This window comes from Phaethon aethereus (genome assembly GCF_964289735.1).
Source record: "Phaethon aethereus genome assembly, chromosome: Z".
In the NCBI taxonomy this organism is placed as follows: Eukaryota; Metazoa; Chordata; class Aves; order Phaethontiformes; family Phaethontidae; genus Phaethon; species Phaethon aethereus.
In genome coordinates this window covers 17,065,666-17,086,185 of record NC_138577.1, presented here as the reverse complement: position 1 = coordinate 17,086,185, position 20,520 = coordinate 17,065,666, and the positions used below count along the sequence as shown (strand labels likewise).

At 40.6% G+C, this 20,520-nt stretch overlaps 1 protein-coding gene across 1 annotated transcript in view; it reads left to right on the top strand.

Moving 5' to 3' along the window:
• Window positions 1-5,098: 5,098 nt before the first annotated feature.
• Window positions 5,099-20,520, top strand: part of TTC33 (tetratricopeptide repeat domain 33) — a gene marked incomplete at its 3' end in the record, with an annotated part of 47,197 nt that continues 31,775 nt past the window's right edge. Inside the window, exon 1 of the mRNA XM_082013389.1 lies at window positions 5,099-6,025. Within this exon, the coding sequence (XP_081869515.1) occupies window positions 5,805-6,025 (221 nt within the window). The 5' untranslated portion in view covers window positions 5,099-5,804. The remainder of the gene's footprint in view (window positions 6,026-20,520) is intronic.

Here is a 20,520-nt window from a genome sequence, read left to right as displayed (position 1 = left end):
TGGATAAAAATACATCTTGGTGGTGCAATACTAAAAAAAAAAAACTTTAATGTTTGTCTTGATATGTTTAATACAAACTTCAGAAAAAAAATGTATTTTACCAGCTGATTATCATTGTAAGATACAAAGTCCTGTTGTTTAACAAAGATGTGCCTACTTCCTATGTTCATTTCTTTTGACAAAGCTGAATGGCAAAAATGCTTGTTTATAACTGTGTAACTTTTTAAATTTTAAACTTTAAGTAAACATGAAGTACTGAAATATCTTGTTTGAAACTCTGCATCCTGTCTTCTAGTTTTTTGTATACTATAAAAGAACAGACAACAAGTGTTAAACTTGTTTTAAAAACAACAGCACGTATGTCTTTAGAATAAACAGCAATATGGCCACTAAACAAATTACTGCGTAATTCCCAGCTAGAAGGCTGGGCCACCAACTGTACCAGCCTGGGCACTGACTGACCATTTTCCCCTAGCTCATGTAAACCCTCTTGCTGCAAAATGGAATGTGAAGTAGAAGGAACACTGAATACTTGTGTAAAAGTCCCCTTTTGTCTTGCCCTGTAGTGACTTGCTTATGAGCTGGCAGGCCTCATCAAGAGGGCTTTAAACTAGATTTGAAGGGGGGAGGGGATAAAACCAGGCTCACTAGAGTTGAGCAGAGGTGTGGTGTGCCAGAGTTGAAATTGATAGCCCAGCTCAAGTGCATCTACACCAATGCACGCAGCATGGGCAGCAAACAGGAGGAGCTGGAAGCCATTGTGCAGCAGGACAGCTATGACGTAGTTGCCATCACAGAAACATGGTGGGATACTTCTTATGACTGCAGTGCTGCAATGGATGGCTACACGCTCTTCCAAAGGGATAGGCAAGGAAGGAGAGGTGGTGGGGTGGCTCTGTATGTTAGGGAGTGTTTTGATTCCATAGAAATCAATGATTGTGAAGATCGAGTGCTTCTGGGTAAGGATGAGGGGGAAGGGCAATGAGGCAGATACCTTGCTGGGAGTCTGTTACAGACCACCCAACCAGGCAGATGAGACATTCTATAAGCGACTGGCAGAAGTCTTGCATTTGCTGGCTCTTATTCTTGTGGGGGACTTCAGTCTACCGGGCATCTGCTGGAAGTGTAACACAGCAGAGAGGAAACAATCTGGGAGGTTTCCTGGAGTGTGTGGAGGATAACTTCCTGACACAGCTGGTGAGTGAGCCCACCAGGGGAGGTGCCTTGCTGGACCTGCTGTTTACAAACAGAGAAGGACTGGTGAGAGATGTGGTAGTTGGAGGCTGTCTTGGCTTTAGTGACCACGACATGATAGAATTCTCAGTTGTGAGAAAAGTAAGGAGAGGGATCAGCAAAACTGCTACCATGGACTTGCGGAGTGCAGACTTCAGCCTGTTCAGGTCACTGGTTGAGAGAGTCCCTTGGGAGACAGTCCTGAAGGACAAAGGGGTCCAGGAAGGCTGGACAGTCTTCAAGTAGGAAATCTTAAAGGCACAGGAGCAGATGGTCCCCATGTGCTGTAAGAAGAGCTGGCAGGGAAGGCGGCCGGCCTGGCTGAACAGGGATATTTTGCTGGGACTCAAGGAAAAGAGGAGAGTTTATCATCCCTGGAAGAAGGGGCAGGCAACTCAAGAAGAGTACAAGGATCTCGTTAGGTCAAGCAGGGGCAAAATTAGAAAGGCAAAAGCCCAGCTAGAGCTCAGTCTGGCCACAGTTGTAAAGGATAATAAAAAATGCTTCTACAAATATATTAACAACAAAAAGAGAGGCAAGGAGAATCTCCATCCCTTACTGGATATGGTGGGGAACATTGTCACCAAGGACGAGGACAAGGCTGAGGTACTTAATGCCTTCTTTGCCTCAGTCTTTAATAGCCAGTCCAGGTATCCGCAGGGTATTCAGCCCCCTGAGCTGGAAGATGGGGATGGGGAGCACAATAACCCACCCATAATCCAGGAGGAAGCAGTTAAGGACATGTTAAACCACCTGGACACCCATGAGTCTATGGAACCTGATGGGATCCACCCGAGAGTACTGAGAGAGCTGGCGGAGGAGCTTGCCAAGCCACTCTCCATCATTTATCAGCAGTCCTGGTTAACAGGGAAGGTCCCAGAAGACTGGAGGCTTGCCAATGTGACACACATCTACAAGAAAGGCTGGAAGGAGGATCCTGGGAACTACAGGCCTGTCAGCCTGACCTCCATGCCGGGGAAGATCATGGAGCGCTTTGTCTTGAGAGTGCTCATAGAGCATGTGCAGGACAACCAATGGATCAGGCCCAACCAGCATGGGTTCATGAAAGGCAGGTCCTGCTTGACCAACCTGATCTCCTTCTATGACCAGGTGACCCACCTAGTGGATGAGGGAAAAGCTGTGGATGTTGTCTACCTGGACTTTAGTAAAGCCTTTGACAGCGTCTCCCACAGCATTTTCCTGGAGAAACTGGTGGCTCGTGGCTTGGACGGGTTTACTCTTCGCTGGGTGAGGAACTGGCTGGATGGCCGAGCCCAGAGAGTTGTGGTGAATGGTGTTAAATCTGGCTGGCAGCCGGTCACAAGCGGTGTTCCCCAGGGCTCAGTTCTGGGGCTGGTCTTGTTCAATATCTTTATTGATGATCTGGATGAGGGAATTGAGTGCTCCCTCAGTAAGTTTGCAGATGACAGCAAGTTGGGTGGGAGTGTTGATCTGCTGGAGGGTAGGAGGGCTCTGCAGAGGGATCTGCACAGGCTGATCGATGGGCAGAGGTCAACTGTATGAGGTTTAATAAGGCCATGTACCAGGTCCTGCACTTCGGCCACAACAACCCCATGCAACGCTACAGGCTTGAGTGGCTGGAGAGCTGCCTGGCAGAAAAGGATCTGGGGGTGCTGGTTGACAGCTGGCTGAACATGAGCTGGCAGTGTGCCCAGGTGGCCAAGAAGGCCAACAGCATCCTGGCCTGTATCAGGAATAGTGTGGCCAGCAGGAGTAGGGAAGTGATTGTGCCCCTGTACTCGGCACTGGTGAGGCTGCACCTTGAATCCTGTGTTCACTTTTGGGCCCCTCATTACAAGAAGGATGTTGAGGTGCTGGAGCGTGTCCAGAGAAGGGCAACGAAGCTGGTGAGGGGGCTGGAGCACAAGTCTTATGAGGAGCAGCTGAGGGAACTGGGGTTGTTTAGTCTGGAGGAGGCTGAGGGGAAACCTTATCGCTCTCTACAACTACTTGAAAGAGGGTTGTGGTGAGGTGGGTGTTGGCCTCTTCTCCCAAGTAACAAGTGATAGGACGAGAGGAAATGGCTTAAAGTTATGCCAGGGGACGTTTAGATTGGATATTAGGAAAAATTTCTTCACCGAGAGGGTGGTCAAGCATTGGAACAGGCTGCCCAGGGAGGTGGCGGAGTCACCATCTCTGGAAGTGTTCAAAAAACGTGTGGATGTGGCGCTTCAGGACATGGTTTAGGGGACATGGTGGTGCTGGATTAATGGTTGGACTTGATGATCTTGAAGGTCCTTTCCAACCTTAGTGATTCTGTGATTCTGTGACTTGCCTTATCTTGCATCTTCTACTCTGCTCTTTTTATGCACTGTGGGTGGCTCTATTTTCTTGGTATTTGCCCCTGCAACTATGGAGGAATTTGAAACCCTGTAGCGTGTGTTGTATTTTCTTCCTATCAGGAAAAAGTTCCCTCATTTTCAGTCTTGGGCAGGGTCCTGCACCTGGGTTGGGGCAAACCCTGCTATCAATACAGCCTGGGGAATGAAGGGATCAAGAGCAGCCCTGCCCAGAAGGACTTGGGGTGCTGGTACATGAAAAGCTGGACATGAGCCAGCAATGTGCGCTCACAGCCCAGAAGGCCAACCATATTCTGGGCTGCATCCAAAGCAGCGTGGCCAGCAGGGCGAGGGAGGTGATTCTGCCCCTCTATTCCAGTGTGGTGAGACTCCACCTGGAGTCCGGTGTCCAGCTCTGGAGCCCTCAGCACAGGAAAGACATGGACCTTTTTGATCACGTCCAGAGGAGACCACCAAAATGATCAGAGGGATGGAACACCTCTGCTGTGAGGACAGGCTGAAAGAGTTGGGGTGGTTAAGCCTGGAGAAGAGAAGGCTCTGGGGAGACCTTCTTGCAGCCTTCCAGTACTTAAAGGGTGCTTGTAAGGGAGATGGGGACAGACTTTTTAGCAGGGCCTGTTGTGGTAGGATAAGAGGTAATGGTTTTAAACTAAAAGAGGGCAGATTTAGACTAGGTCTAAGAAGTTTTTCACAGTGAGGGTGGTGAAGCACTGGCTCAGGTTGCCCTGAGGGGTGGTAGATGCCCCATCCCTGGCAACATTGGAGGACAGGCTGGACGAGGCTCTGAGCAACCTGATCTATCTGGGGATGTCCCTGCTGATTGCAAGGGTTTGGACTAGGTGACTTTTACAGGTCCTTTCCAAACTAAACTCTTCTATGATTCTGATTTTAGCTTGTAGTGTTCCCTGCTCGGAACTGCCTGCCCCGTGGAAAGGCGACTGCTCTGGCAAGGGGCAGCTGGTACTGTCGAGCTGTGGGTGACACTGGTGCCATTCCCGCCTTCCTTCACCTGTCCTTCTCTAGTACTCATCATCACTAGCAGCTGCTAGCCAGGGAGCTGCACATTGTCACCCTTCGCACTCACACAAGCAGTACTTCTGCACTTAACTACTTGACGCACTCAGCGCTGACCGTACTAAAAACCTGAAAGCCGCATTGCCCGCCCTGCACCTCCCACCCTGCAGCGGGGAACAGGGCACCGGCGCTCCCAGGCACACCACCGCCCTGCAGGCCCGCGCCGCGGCCTCCGGGCCGGCAGCCGTTCCTGTGGGAACTACAGCTCCCGCCGTGCCCAGCAGGGCTCCGGGACTACAGCTCCCGGCATGCCCCGCGAGGCCGACGGCCCTTCCTGTCCCTGGTGCCGCGAGAGACGCCGCTCACTTGCCAGCGCTCTTCCCGCTGTTGCCGCCCTGTTCTTCCGCTTCCTGTCGGCTGGGGGGTCAAGGGCTGCGCGGGGCTGCCAGACGGAAGAGAAGTGCGCGGAGGAGAGCGGCAGGTAACGGTGTCCTGTCGCGGGGCCCCGCCCGGGGCTCGAACCACGGGTGGATGCGTGGCGGTGGTGGGGCCTCCTCCGCGGAGGGGCTGGGGCGGGTCGGAGCCGACGCAGACCCCGGTGTTCCGCTGGGCTGCTCGGATCCTGCCGCCTGCCAGTAGGTTGTGCTGGGCCGCGCTCCCGGCCGCGCTGAGCGGTGGGCCGTGTCCCGCCGGAGGCGCCCGTCCAGGGGCTGCCTCGCAGGCTGAGGACCGGCCGTGCCGGGAAGCTTCCCCACAGGCGGCCGGGCCGACGGCCGGTAGGGCTGTGCAGCGGGCGCCTGCATGGCCGGCGCAGCTCATAGCGGTCCGCGGTAGTGGCCGTGCCTGTGATGCGCCGCTCACCTTGGACCAGGTCGTTTCCTTTCTGCTTTTGTCTGGGTTCTAGTGTGTTGTCTTAAACGTTTTAAGGCTTTTGGGTATGTCAGAGTTCTGGCTGATGGTTGGTTTGGGTTTTTTTTCTTTTTTTTTTTTTTTTCTCGGGGGCCCCCCCCCCCTTTTTTTTTTATGCTGCCAGAGAACATCTTTCATCTGGGCTCAAAGTTGTCGTTGCATGACTGAAATTTCGGGTGAAGTTGATGGGCAGAATTTGTGGGGAGGAGCGGCAGTATGTTACATGTTTCTGGTTTAGAATCGAGATGGGTGAAGTGTATTGTTTCTCCTATGTACTTAAAAGTTAAGTTACCTAACTACTGAAAAGATGTTTTTCTCTAGTTCCAAATGGCTTCTTTTGGGTGGAAAAGAAAGATTGGTGAGAAAGTTTCAAAAGCTACTTCTCAGCAATTTGAAGCAGAAGCTGCGGATGACAAGGATCTGGCTGATGATGATGATGCTAACTGGTTGCATGCAACTAAGAGAAGAAAGGAAATTCTCTTAGAAGACTGTGTAAAGAAAAGTAAGCAGCTGAAGGATGAAGGTGCAAATTTGGCTGAAAATAGGAGGTACTAATGTTATCTTACTCTTTTTCATTCTTACTCAGTAAGTGCTGAATGATATTTTAATCACTTCTCTATATACTAGGTAACTTGCTAGCAGCTGCGTTCGCACTTGAAAAGGTGATAACTTCTTTCATGCTACCTTTACTCTCTGGCACTAAACAAGTTGTTTCCTTCGATGGTGTTTGCAACTGTGAAATGAAGTCTGTATTCCATCTCATTTTTGTGTGTTCACGTAACAAAGAAATGATAGAAGGAGGGAGGTGAGAAACTGGTTGGATCTGAAAGTTTAAAGGGTAAATAAGATAAGCCACACTGTAAGTAATACTGCAGCTACTCTGGTAGCTTTCTCTTCTCTTGTAAAAGTGTCTCTTGTGTTATTAAGAGTAAGCTTATTTGCATGTGCATAATGCCTAGGCAAATACTGCAAAGCAGCTAATGAACAGTTAATCTGTGTAATGCTTTTGGAAGGTCAGGTTCAGGTAGCTGCTCTGAACATCTTCTGATAGCAGTACTGACTCTTGAGACTTTGGCAGCAGGATATTGCAGAGATGATTCCATTGTCCAAGTATGCTTCAAGCAGAAAGTACCTGTGGAGTAGGGGAGGGTTAGAAGAGGGAAAGAGGAACTATAAATTACATATTAACTGCATAGTTTGGCTAGATCGTCTTTAGCGGGGGGTAAAAAACAGTTCCAAGAATAGTCCCCTTAAATCTTCAGAGTGCTTGACATCTGAATTTGTATCCTGGCTTTACTTGTATGAGCATCTCCACTTTATTCATTGTCCCAGATCAGAGATAACATTATTTTCCTGGTAGAAACAATGCCATAATAAGTCAGGATGTGCTCCTGTGCTGTTAAACTTTTTGTGTTAAGAAGCTTCATCCTAGAAAGGGGTTCTCTCGGTAATATGGAAGAGACAACATCTTAGAAGTTTAAAGCAGCCAAATTTATATAAGAGAATAAACACGCTGTGTGGTCTGGTCTGATGTAAAAAATAATAAATAAAATGTCTTTGAGAAAAGGCTTCTATTCAAATATTTAAATACAGTTTCCTCTTTTTACTGTTCACTTGTTCGATGTTGAGACTGCTTGGGGGGCAGTGATTCACTTACGTACACCCTTTCATGTTCCTGAGCTCTGTAATTACTCAATAAAATTTTGAAGCCTTTTAAAATTGACTTCAGATTTAAACCAAATTGAGCTAAAAGAGTTTTAAGCATGCTACCATTGTATTAATCAATACCTTTCATGCAGTAGCTGCATAAATCAGTTACCTCAATACTAATAGCTGAAAACACAGAATACTCGAACTGAAAGTCTATTAACATAATTGTTTTTAACACTGGAAATAAATCATACTGTGATCTACAGAAAGTTAAGTCTATTCTGTCCTTTTCAGGATGTAGAGATTGTGTTTGTAAGCTTGAGAAAACAAATATTTCTAAATGTTTTCATTCTATATTGGTAATCACTAATATTTACTGTACTTATGTATACTGAAGAGATTGATTTTTATTTCTGTCTTCCTTTTTACCACCTTTGCCTGCCTTGTATTTTGTTTTGGATGTTTTATATCTTTTCTCTGTGGATTTTGGTGTTCTTTTTTGATTGATTGTTTTTGTGTATTATGTAAAGTGCCATAAATTTCTTGAACAGCAGCAAATAACCTGTTGTATATGTGGTTTAGGGAAGGGAGATAAGAACTGCTGCATATTTATTTTGAGCAGCAGGTTATTTTTGGTGCTTTTAGTATTTTAAGTTGATTTTAGAGATTGAGTTTTCCTTTATCTGTCAGTTAGAAAACAATACAAAAGTTTAACCCATGTATAAGTAGCAGCATAAAGGTTTTTTACTTTAGCACACTCTGTACAGTTTGGGGAATTATGGTAGTATGGTGCTGTCAGGGTACATCACTTTCAGGCACATCTTACTCTTAAAAAAAAAAAAGCTTTCACATAGATTAGAGGCTAAATTCACAGTGGGAGGCTTTTATTAAACAGGTGGAATAGTTGACATACCATTACAGGGAACTTGAGGATGAAGACTGAATTGAATGTATGTTCCCTCTGGTGGAAAATGGTTGCTGTAATTGTGTTTCAGACTTACATGGTCTACTTCTTGAATATACATTTTTAAAATCTACAGTAAGTATTTAATTATTTATATGAGTCTGCTGATGTTATTTCCTGAAATATCACAGCATAACAGTTAAAGAAAGTTTTAGGTTGGATTATTTAGCATTTAGGTAAAAGCATGGTATCCCTTGTACTGAAGAATTCAGAAGAAAAGCAAAGACTGAGCACTAGAGGGTAACTAAGGTGATATCTTAATTGGTGTTACTTAGGGAGTGGTGAGAAGGGGATCCTGAAAGAAAACAGACTTGGGAAGAAGCAAGAGGTTAAATGAATGAATGGAAAGTAATAAATTCAGCTTCACTTCTTGCAGAAAAGAGACTCTGAGGTAAAGTGCATGGCAAAATTAGTATGATGAAAGATGAGTTTATAAGTGGGTCCATTATTACTTAGCTAGAGTAGTGATTTAAGCTTGATTAGTCCATCAGCTTATTTTTCTGGTAAGGGAAGGCAGTGATGGTGTTACACCCCCACCATGGTTTTGTTAGTCTCTGTGTATGTAGTAAGTTTCTTTCTGTGGATCTGATTGACTTGTGCTTGTAAACTGAGTCTCAGTGCTTCTTGGGGGGCAGGAATAATGAATGGGCTTCTTGGGGATCAGAATTTGTACAGCCTGCTTTCTTTGCCATTGGTAAACTCAGGAGTGACATGGTGAATTGGTTTGGAGGTGGCAGCCCTCTATGGGTTTTCAGCTTTTGTGGGAGCTGCTTGGGGAGTGTTTGTACCTGTGTAATGTGTGTCCATGAATCTGTTATGTCAGGACTTGAGACACACATGGAAGAAAAATGGTGCTGAAGAGAACAGTTTCTAAATCTGTTTTTAGTCTTTTTGTGGGATGGGAAGAAAGATGGTGAGACTATTGCAAACAGGTGTTGAACTAAGCTGATTATTCCAGTGGGTCTTTTATTGTGGAAGACATGGCTTAGGAAACTCTGACCTAGAAATTTGATCAGTAGGCAGTTTTGAAGATGACTTGTGAATGAGTGATCTCATTGTCAGAACAAAAAGAAAAGACAGATATGTGGAAGTGACACATTTGTGTGCTCTTTTGATGTGTGGGAAGGAGCAATTAAACATATGCAGAGTCTTGTGGGAAACAGAATATTGTCTGTTGGTGGAAAGAATGAAGACTGTTCCAGAGGAGAAATTGGTTTTGCTTATGTGAAACTTATAATACTGGCGTTTTATCCAACCTGGATGTGCCCACATACATTAGAATTTAAGAAAACAACCACCATAATCTAGGTTGGGTTTTTTGTGTTCGTAGTCCTACACTGTTTTAAATCCAGCACAATCCAAAAGGATAAAAGTTCATGTGCTCAGCCTTAGTATTTTGAACCCAGCAGTTTGCAATTACAGTGTATGTTGACTGGTAGGTATGTAGTCTTTGTGGACATGATCTTAGGAACAGGTTTAGGTGAGATTAAACAACGAAGTGTAATGTCCTCAAGCATATGGCATGTAGAGAACTAACAGCAAGGAGAAGAAAAACTTCTGTCAGACGAGTATCTTCGATATAATTGAGTTGCATATACATATAGATGGGTGTGCAATCCCCCTGTGGTGTTTTCAAACTACAAACATTTTTGTAGCTGGTCCAGTAGGTGGAGGTAGAGTTCTTCTCAACGTACCCTGAAGGTGTGCAAAAAAATGCTCATGTAAGTACTTCATTTTCTTTTGCAAATAGTCACTGTTGGGTTTAAATTCTTATTGACTTGCATTTAATTTTTCAGTTTTGCTGCTCTTGCTTCCAATGATATTTATTATTCCATATTGCACTAAAAAAACTATCTCTAAAGCTGGTACTGGTTTGGGAAGACTTTGTTTTTAAATGGAACATGCTTATGTTTTGGCTGAGCTTATAGAGATTCATCTATGTTAAAATAAATAGTTGATGTCACTCTGTCACTTGATGTGTAAATTAGACTGATTAATAAGGCTTTAGTCTCTTTCCTTTAGCTTTTGCAGCAGCAAATTAAACAAGGACATGTCAAAGTGCTGTCAGCAGACAAAATAGGTCAATTTGCATGAAACTGTACTTTTCTAGAGGAATTAATCTTTGATAATTACTTAATTTAATTTTCTAATCTATTAAAAGGATGAACTTCTATGAAGTGTGACTTACTCAACTTTTTAGCAGTTGATGCTTTTTTCCCCTATGCTAATACGCCAGCATCACTTCAACATGTGTAGTTTATGATTCCTTAGCTATATAAGCTGTAATTGATTATGTCTTTCTCACTAGATACTGTAAGGTGTCAGTGTAAGTTGATAAGCACATTCCTTTAAATAAAAAGTGTGTTTAGTGTAGTGGTAAGTTAAGTGTTATAAAAAAAAAAAAATATTTACCTATTTAATTAAAATTGAAAAGCCTTTCTGTCATGTTCTTACAGCATTTATATTTGTTCAATTTACCAGTGTCTTTCAGGTTTAGATTAGGATAAGCACTTAATTACTAATGAGTTAGGAAAGCACTAGAGCAATAACACTGCTTTCAGATTATTTTGATAACTCATTTTGATGCAACTAACATGACAAAGGGCAAAGATCATTGTGTTGAAATTGTCTTTCAAGATTAGTCAATAAAAAACTGATGTTACTTGCATAATACAGTGTTAACAAAAAGGTTTCCGAGAAGATGCAACTGCTATCTTTGGCAGAAATGTTTCAGCAATTTAATAGGCTGAGTTACAGTTTGGAGGAGCCTAGGAGTAGTGCGGCATATTAGAGACAAGAGGGGTCAAGGAGAACTGGCTGTTTTTTTTCCAAGTTATCTCCTCTAAGCTCAAGAGTGGTTCATCCTGATGAAGAAATCAAGAAAAGGCTGTAGGAGTCCATGTGGGTGTACAGGTTGCTCCTGGCAAAATCCAAACATAAATGGAAATGTACAAGATTTGGGAGCAGAGTCATGTTGCCCAGGAGGACCTTAGACCCTGTCTGAGTATGCAAGGATGGGATGGCCAAAGCCCACCTGGAGTTGCATCAGGTGAGGGATGTGAAGGGCAACAAGAAGAGCTTCTACAGGGGTAGCAGCAGCAAAGGGAAGACTGGGAAAAATGTGAGTCCTCTGCTGAATCAGGTAGAGGATCTAGTAAAGAAGGATGCAGAACAGACTGAGGTACTCACATGTCGTCTTTGCCTCAGTCTTTACCGATAAGGTTTGCCTTCAGGAACTCTAGGCCCATGAGACTAGAGGGAAAGTCTGCATCAAGGAAGACTTACCCTTGGTGGAGGAGGGTTAGACTATGAAATGTTTAGACAAATCCGACACACAAATTCATGGGACCTGATGGTGTACATCCATGGGTGCTGAGGGAGCTGGTTGATGTCATCACAAAGACTCTTCAACTGCATTTGAAAGGTCATGACAACTGGGAGTGGTTCTAGAAAACATGTTGCTTCTTATCTTCATGAAGGATAAGAAAGAGGGTTCAGGGACTTACAGGCCCATCAACCTCAAATCTGTCCCTTGGAAGGTGATGAAGCAAATAATTCTGGAAATCATCAGAAAGTACAAGAAGGTTATTGGGAGTGGCAGGCATTCATTAGCAAAGGGGAAGTCATGCTTGGCCAACCTGATAGACAGATTGACCAGAGGATGGCATGGACTTTCCATCCTTGTTGATACTCAGAAGCCTACTGGAGAATAACCTGACCAACCTGCTTTAGTTGACTCTGCTTTGAGCATGATGTTTGGACTAGATCTCCAGAGGTCCATTCCAGTCTTGGCCGTTCTGTAATTATACCCCATTAAAAACTACGAATACATTTAGAATATAGAAGGTAGTTCCTCAGACTTGAATTTGGCTGTACAAGTTGTTGGAATGGAACCTTTCTCAGTGAGTGGGAAACCTATTTCTGTTTCTTGAAGTTATTTTTCATTTTGTTTCACTAGTCCATATATTTTTTGTGGAATGCTTTGGGTACAGAGAGATACAAAAAAATGGACAGTCTTTGCTCCATCTTTTTCCCATCTCTGTCTGCTCACTGACCTCATTTAAAGCACAGATGTGTTTTAAAAGTTAGAAAATTAAAAGGATTTGTTCGGTAGATAATCAGGGACTCTACACATTTAGCTTTTATTTCTGGCTCCTAGAATAAAATCTAAAGATCTGTTAGGCTGCTGATACAATATATCAGGAATGTTGGCTTTTCCATAAGAGCAACCTGAAAATCTTACACAGTTGGATTTTGTACTTAAGTACAAGGGAAATCACTGGAAAATGCTTACAATGAAATGAGACTGTAGTAAGTACTCCTCCTATTCCTTGTAGGCTGAAAATAACTGTTCGGTATCAGTCTTGGATGTAGTTTGCATGCCAGGTATAATTTGCTATTCCATATAGTGATTACCTCATTTTAGAGTGAATGACCAATACTAGTGTTCTCCAAATAAAATGAAAACTTTTAATCTCAGTAATTAGTAACTTTGATTAGATTGAGTGCTTTCTAAGGCCAATCATGCAAAATTCAGAGAAAATAGGTAGGCTTATCACTCTAAAAATATATGGTACTAACACGGGCTTGATTAAAATGGTCATGACTTGTAGTCAAAATACCTGATCACTTTGTAATGTTTTACAGTGTTTACTGTCTATTTGTGTGTATATATAACTTCCTTGCTCTTAGCTTCCTTGAGAACACTGTACACATGATAAGCTCACTAAAATGAGGCTAGGGGTGTGTAACTAACTCTTCAGTGCAGAACATGTGAGCTGAAACAGAAAAGACTCTGAACAAGTATGGACGTCTTACCTCCATTTTTTGGGAAAAGCACATGTTGCAGCTTCTGTCTTATTAGTCAGAACATATGGTTTGTTTTTCAGGCCTCATAACCTTTCTACAGAATTAAAAAAACAGTGCAGAGAGTGTTTTACAGTGTTTAACACCCTCCTGTAAACTGCTGTTTGAAGGGACATACTAATTTTTGTCTTTAAGTTGATTTTTATTGCTAGCTTTATTGTTTTTTCTTACTTACTGATAGAGTTGTTGTGTCCTGATAATGCATCTAGTTGTCTCCTCACATCAAGGAAGAAGTTCTTTGCAGAATGTTTGTTCCTTTTGTTTAAATCACAGTTTATCTTTAATTTAGCTATTTTCCTTTACATCTGGCAAACATTATTTTCCCACAACTGCTTGTTATTTTGGTAAAGCAGGAATTCAGTTTTGAAATTTACTAATTTAGTGCAGGTTTTCCTGAGAATGTGTGTAAGAAGAAGTGTAGATTATTTAAATGGTACAATTTGAATAATTTTGAGAGTATCTTTTTGTTAGTATTATTGTTACTTGAGGATACTAAATTGTGACATTGTATCCATCTGATTTGAGTGTGTGCATATTTATGTAGGTATGTATTTGTAAATAGAGACAGGAGGAATATTCATGGAACAACTGTAGACTGTGGAAGCATTTTTATATATTCACTTATATTTTAAGTAGAAAACATAATTTAATTGATGCCTATATATCATTCTGTATAACTTTAGGCACTGGTGGCGTCAGCCAAGGTAGCAGTCCGTATTTGTTCGAAGTCCCTTCACAATGTAAGGAGAAAGAGGTATTGAGACAATTCAGCTCGCTTAAGAGCTTAAATTGTAATTTGGAGGTTCCTGTTGCTCACTGTTAACCCTATAGATACATTATACACCTACTAGGGCCGTTTTGCGGTGCTTTTGTCTTCCTGAACAGGTGGTTGTGGACAAACTGGGAGAGTGCTGGCTGGCCACAGCCATGCCAAGGACCACCCTGTAAGACAGAGTAAATGCTTCTCAGGAGCCAGGGTCTGTGAGTGTGCTAGTGCAGGTACAGCCTGCGAGGCTACAGGGTGACGGAAGTCTCTGTGTAAATGCTTGAGGTTGGGTATCTAAACTTAGGTGGGGTGAGTCGGGCCTAACTGCTAATACCTGTTTGGAGATTAAGGATAATTTGTATATTATCTGTCTTTGGATTTAAGCTTAGAGGCTCTATTCCTTTTATGTATGAAATATAATTTGGAGAACTTTAGAAGTGAGAAACTGTTGTATTCACTGGACATGTGCTATCTAGTGGGTTTTTTAAATGAACACTTTGAAAATGTGTCTGTACTTAAAAAAAAAAACCACCTTATTTAAATATATAGACTATATTACTGGAGTTGAAGCATGAAAAAAATGGTTCTAAAGTGAAAGTTTCATCTATATATTAATTTTTATGTATATATTAATATCTTTAAGTAGAGGAGTCATGCCTGACAGTTACTTCTATCCTTCTAATGTATGTGAAGTTACGGGAAAATAATGAATACTTGCCTCTGATTTTTACATTTCATTAAAAAAAATGTTGACTTTCTTGTTAGTAATCAGTAAGACAGGAAGTTTCTGAATTTTTAAATTGCTAGCTGCTTCTGTTGCTTCTGTTCAATTCCTAGCACTTTTCCCAGACAGCTTTTGTTTATGACCAAAGGGAATATTTGTATCTAATCCCAGAATAACCCTGTAGTGCTACTTAACGACCTATAAGGAACTACATAACATAATGTCCTGTAAATAAATGATATAAAAATGCAGATATTGTTATTATTTTAATTTTTGTAACTTATTATTACAATATTTTACATTTGATTTTTATCACTCATATGTGTGCTTTAAAAATTAATTAAAAAAATGTGAAAGCACATGTGCTGGTACATTTCTAGCCTTGTAGATTATACAAGTAGAGTTAATTACTCTTTTTACCTTTTTCTGCTTTATTCTTTTGATAGTCTGTGATTTTCTTTGAATCAGATGTATGTATGCCATGCAGCCTTTGAGATATTTTTCCTCACAACACTTACAAACTTTTGCTGCATATGAGGGATAATAAATGTATACAGCAGAGGGCACCTGGTGCATTTTCGTTTCCTCTAAGTGTTCTGCTGAGATTAAGTGCTCCACTGTGAGTTCCTTTCTTAATTGTATTTGTTTTCAGAGTTGATCTCTGAAACTGACTTAATTCATTTTCTCTTGCTGCATATTACTGTTACAAGCTGGCTGGGACAGGGACCATATTTTAAAATGGTAGGCACAGTGGCAGCAAAACCAGCACTGTCACTGTCCTGCAGAAACCAGTGTCTGCTAGCTGGTCTGTACTGGTAGATGGCAGCTAGAGATTCATGTAAATACTTTGATGCAAAAGTCTATGTAGCAAGTTAAAGGACATGGTTCTGACTTGAGCTAGGAGATTTTGCCCGTAACTTCAGTTAGACATTCTAATAATGCAGCTTTTGAATGTAGAGAATTCTATTATTTATATACATAGTATAATACAATTTAGCAAAATCTAGTAATTCACATTAATAACCTAAGCAGTTTTTAGAGACACATAACCTGGGGCCTTTTTCCACATACTTTACTTGACAGACATTGGCAAGAGTTGGTCTACTGCAGTACTGCTGTCACAATGTCCAGGATTCCATATATTAATGATGTTAAGTATTGTGACTTGGATACTGTAAAATATGGTAACATTTAAATTTTTTTTTAAATTTGGTTTTGTGGTTTTGTTTATTGTTCAGATCTACTGTTAAATAGATCTAGTTGCTTTTACTTGAATAATAAAAACTTTGTATTTAGAAATTATTTTTTCATAATATTATTCCCCTTAATAGGGGAAGCTGCAGGGGAAGAAAATGAAGTGGTTTCCTAACTTAATAACTTTGTTCAGTTGCTCTTAAACAAAGCCTAGTTATTGATGCTGACAAAGATCATATTGCCCTCCACCCCTTTTGTTTTAACTGTCTTTATGGTTCATGGAATTTAATTTTGAAAGAGTAACTCAGTATCCCTTGCATGATCATCATGTAACATGATGTGTACCTGTTGACCCTATCTTCTAAAATTAAAATGTACTGAATTTAAGGGTTCATAAGTGCCCATCAGCATTGGTTTCATGAGTTTTCTAAAGAGGTAGGATACAGCAATGTGTTTTGTTACAAAGATCTTGGTTTCTATACTATGTCAGCTTGTTTTCTAGTTCCCTAATTGGTGTCCTCCACATCTCATGGCATATCATGAATGTATCCTTAAACTTGAAAGAATGCTTGGCAGTAAAGGCTTAGAATAAAAACTGTTTAGGAACAAGGTCTTGCTCAGTCAGGTCTTTTGAAGGATTAGTTCAAATATTGGGTGGGGAGAATCAAGAGGGGAGCATTCTCTTTTTTTCTTCGTGGAAATATATGATGTTATAGGACTGCTAATTGTTTAGGAGTTGACCGCAACATTATTTACTGCCACAAGAAAAATTACTTGTAAGGGTCTTGTACACTAAAATGTCATCACCAAATTAATACTTAATTTATTGTAGATCTTGACCTTCTCTACTACTTTTTGTCCTGTTAATTTATTTACGTGGGAGTTAACTGTTTAGTCTTTTTGTAGGCAATTATATAAATTATATTAGGGATGAGTTAATTGAAAGCAAGGGCTGATACGTATGCTATGTAGCTTTGGTTGTTTACAAGTCAGGTGCCTAGTCAAAGGTTGCAGTTCCATCACTGGTTAAAGCAATTTCCGTCAGGGTCAATGTGACCCAAATCTCCTGCCCTTTCATTTCCACCCCTTTGCAATGTCACATTTTTTTTGTTTTACCATGGGGGGACCCAACTGAGAGTACCAGTTCACTGGACTAGAGAAAAAGCCTAGCTGAAAAATTGCCTCTTTCTAGTTGCTGGCTCTGATCTGGTTCACAAACACTTTTGCCAAAATAGTCAGGCAAATGGGTATTAGAATAAGTGGACAAACAGCAAGAGAAGTGGAGACAAGTTCTTTAATTTATGGGGTGTTGTTGTCTAGTTGTTGCCTGTGTGTTATTGTTACTGTATTGAACTTATAATTTGAAAAGGATGTCGGTAAATTGTATTTTCACTTGCAGGCCAGACATTTCAGTTTTTACACTTTTTAAATACTCATCTCCTTCATCTAGTTCTTCTCTCACTTTATCACTCGACTTTGAACAAATTACTCCTACGTAGCTGGTAGGGACCTGTAGGGACTAAGCTTATTTAGCTTAGGGACTGTACTAATGTGTATGCAGAGCAGTTATTTTCTCTAATTTTAGCAGTACATGACGAGTAGGTGCAGAGAGAGTTACAACAAGACAAAATTGTTAACGTATATTGCCATGTATTTTTGGTAAACTGTGTGACCTATATGAAATAGGTGATAGACGTTGTACATTTTTCTTAACTACAGTCGTTTGGGTGACCAGTGCATCCATCCCAATCACAAGAGAAGAATCACAGTATTTTTAATATCATCCTCTATTTTCTAGTATAGTGTTTAAATACTGTAAGTCAAAATGTTTTAGGCAAAGAACCATACCTTCCTACCTCTGGGTGGTGCCTGGCACACTAATACCATGTAGTGACAGAGATAGTGCATATCTCCCCTCCTTTTTTCTGAAAAACAATCATATAAATTTTGTTTTCATGGAGAACTGAAGCTTGCTATGTTGAAGCCAGTTCAAACTGATAGTTTTTACAGGCTGCCAGTCTTGGTGTGTATTAGACATGTTTTCCTGCCAGTGTGTGGAGTTATTACTGGCGTTAACAACTAAATGGCAAATCTTAAAAAGCTTTTGGTTTGTCAGCTGGTAATGTAGTAGACTGTGGCCTAAGCTTTCTGTCTTCTGTAAAAATTAAGAAATAACAGTTAAGATAAAATGCAGTTCATAGCTGTAGTGTGTTTGTTTTTTTTTTTTAAGTAGGCTCTTTGGATGAGCTATATTGGTGATGAATAGTGGCTTGTATTCAGCTGGCTCCACAATCCTATTTTACTGTTAGAGTAAGACACCTGTTAAATATGTTAAATAGTATGAACTTACTGAAGGGAGTTCTGCAGCTTTGCCTGGAAGCTTTAATACAAGCTTTACTTTTCCAGGCAATTGGCTCTTGTCATGATGATAAATTCACCCTCAGTGGATTTGGATGTTGACATAAACGTTTTTAATTGTCTTTAATCTATTGAGTCAGTGAAACCCTTCTGTTTGTCAGAAGGTTAACTTTCCCTGATATTGCTCACATATAACTTATTTTCCTGGACATATTATGTGAAGTATTGCATGTTCTGAAATAGAATTGTAGTTCAGTAAAGTATTTCAGCCTTCAGTTTTCAGCGAGTTTTTCTGATCTGAATTTGATGAATATTTATTGAGACTTCAGAAAGGACTTAAATAGGGGCTAAATAAAGAAGAGGTTTGTATCAAGCGTTCTGGGGAGTAGAATCACATGTTGAGATTGAAATAATTTTTCCAATATAGAAAATAAATTTTGTTTTAGTCATCCCTTGCAAGACTATCTTTCTCTTACTGCCAAATTGAAAAATCTGTTTGTAGAGCTCAGTATGAAGGTGGTAGGAAACTATTTGCTAAAGATGCCAGGTTTCTATAATGCATGCAGTTTCATGACTGTCACATTTGTCTTTTTTAGTAAAGTAAGGACTGTGAAATTCTCCAACATCCAAACATGTACTTGAGATGTTAAAGTTTAGCTATCATGTGAAACCATTACAATATAGCAGTGTCATTCCCTCCTAAATAAAGCTCTCCTCTTTGTGTTCATGTAGCCAAATGGAGAATTATGCTGGGGAGCTGCTTGGTGTTTTAAAACAAACTGATGTTTGGACAGATCATAATTGGGATTAGACTGTTTACGTGGTTTAAGAAGCAAAAGCTTTTATACTGGTGCAAAGCAGGGGCAAGAAAGTAGACTGAGGAGAGTCCAGAACAACTTTTGAAAACTCACTTAGAATGACTCTACAACTTTATATTAAGACATTTGTATTTGCCTTTCAAAAATGTGGCAGAATTCCAATGCTTCTGTATTGTGGGTGGAATTGCATGAAAGAGCTTTCAGAAATTACTTTTTTTTTAGTAGCTGATTTCTTTTGTGGGATTCAAAGTGAGAAAGGAATTCCAAGAAATACTGGAAAAAATTTTAGAAGTGTTGACATATGGAATGAAAGAAATTAATACTAAAATTAGAATAATAAATTAATTAGGACATTTTAATATTTACAGAATAAATTGCTGTCATAAAACCAACGGAAGTTTTATGTAAGTGACTAGTATTAACAGATATTGCATGAAGCATTGCGTAAGTATAGGAGAAATCTTTAAGCTGGCTTTTTTTTTTCTGGGTTAATTTATAGTTTTTGAATATATTTTAACTGATTATTGAGGATGCCCAAGTTATTTAGTTTTGGTCATCATATTCTGATGATAAATTGAGAGAGAGAAATTTTAATTATTGAGCAAAACTGGAAAAAGCCACCAAGGTAAGCCTAAAGAAAATTCATTGATGTTTTTAGAGTTTGTGGATGGTAGCTTTCATTAAATCCAGGAAAAGGATTTGTAGAGAGATAAGGCTTTTGCAAGTCAGACTTAATTATGTTTATCTAAGTGGGATCAACCTAATCTTTAAAGAGACACGGTGGTAAGGACTGTACATTAAAGGACATATTTTATAATTGAGACATAGATCCTTTCTCCAGATGCAACACTGAACTATTAAGCTTTGATTACTTCCTTTTTTTTTTTTTTTGTTCAGAGGAAGGCATTTTGCTGCCTTCTGGACAAAAGGCATTTTGCCTGAACAGATGCATTACAGCTGTGTGCAGCAAACTAGTGTCTGTTGTCCTGTTTACTTTTCTGAATATGTGTTGTAAATCTGTGGGTAGTTTAATGGAAAGGGAGTCCTTCCAGAACTCAAAGTGCTCTTTGTAGATGTTCACTGCTAGGTAGAGCTTAGGATTTCAGTCATAAAATGTGAAAGTACAGTCTACCTAAAGGAATCGAACTAAAGGAATGTTCAGACACTTCTAAATTCACGCAATCAGCACTGCAGAGACAAGGATTGGTAAGCCTCAGTGTCGCTAGGAAAAAATATTCTGTAAAGGGACAGATGAGGCAAGTTTGTGCTCCAATTTCTGACAGAGCTAGTTATACAATTCAAACAGTTCTTGCCGTTACTCTCTTTTGATAGGTGCTATTATGTGTATACAAAATCACACTGCCAACAAAAGTCATCAGTCTGAATCTATTGATTGCTGTAAGATTGTTTATCGTAGAAAGATAGCAGCATTGTAAGTGACTAACTAGCTCTGTCATGGAAATTGGAGCACAAACTTGCCTCATCTGTCCCTTTACAGAATATTTTTTCCTAGCGACACTGAGGCTTACCAATCCTTGTCTCTGCAGTGCTGGTAGTGAGAGTTCCCACTCTTGCGGCTTTTATGTGTATGATTTGCATGTTAGTCATCTTGGAATTTAGAAGTGTCTGACACATTCCTTTAGTTCTAGAAGGTGACATCCAATCTCTGTACAATCTGTATATGTGTATATTATGTCCTTGTA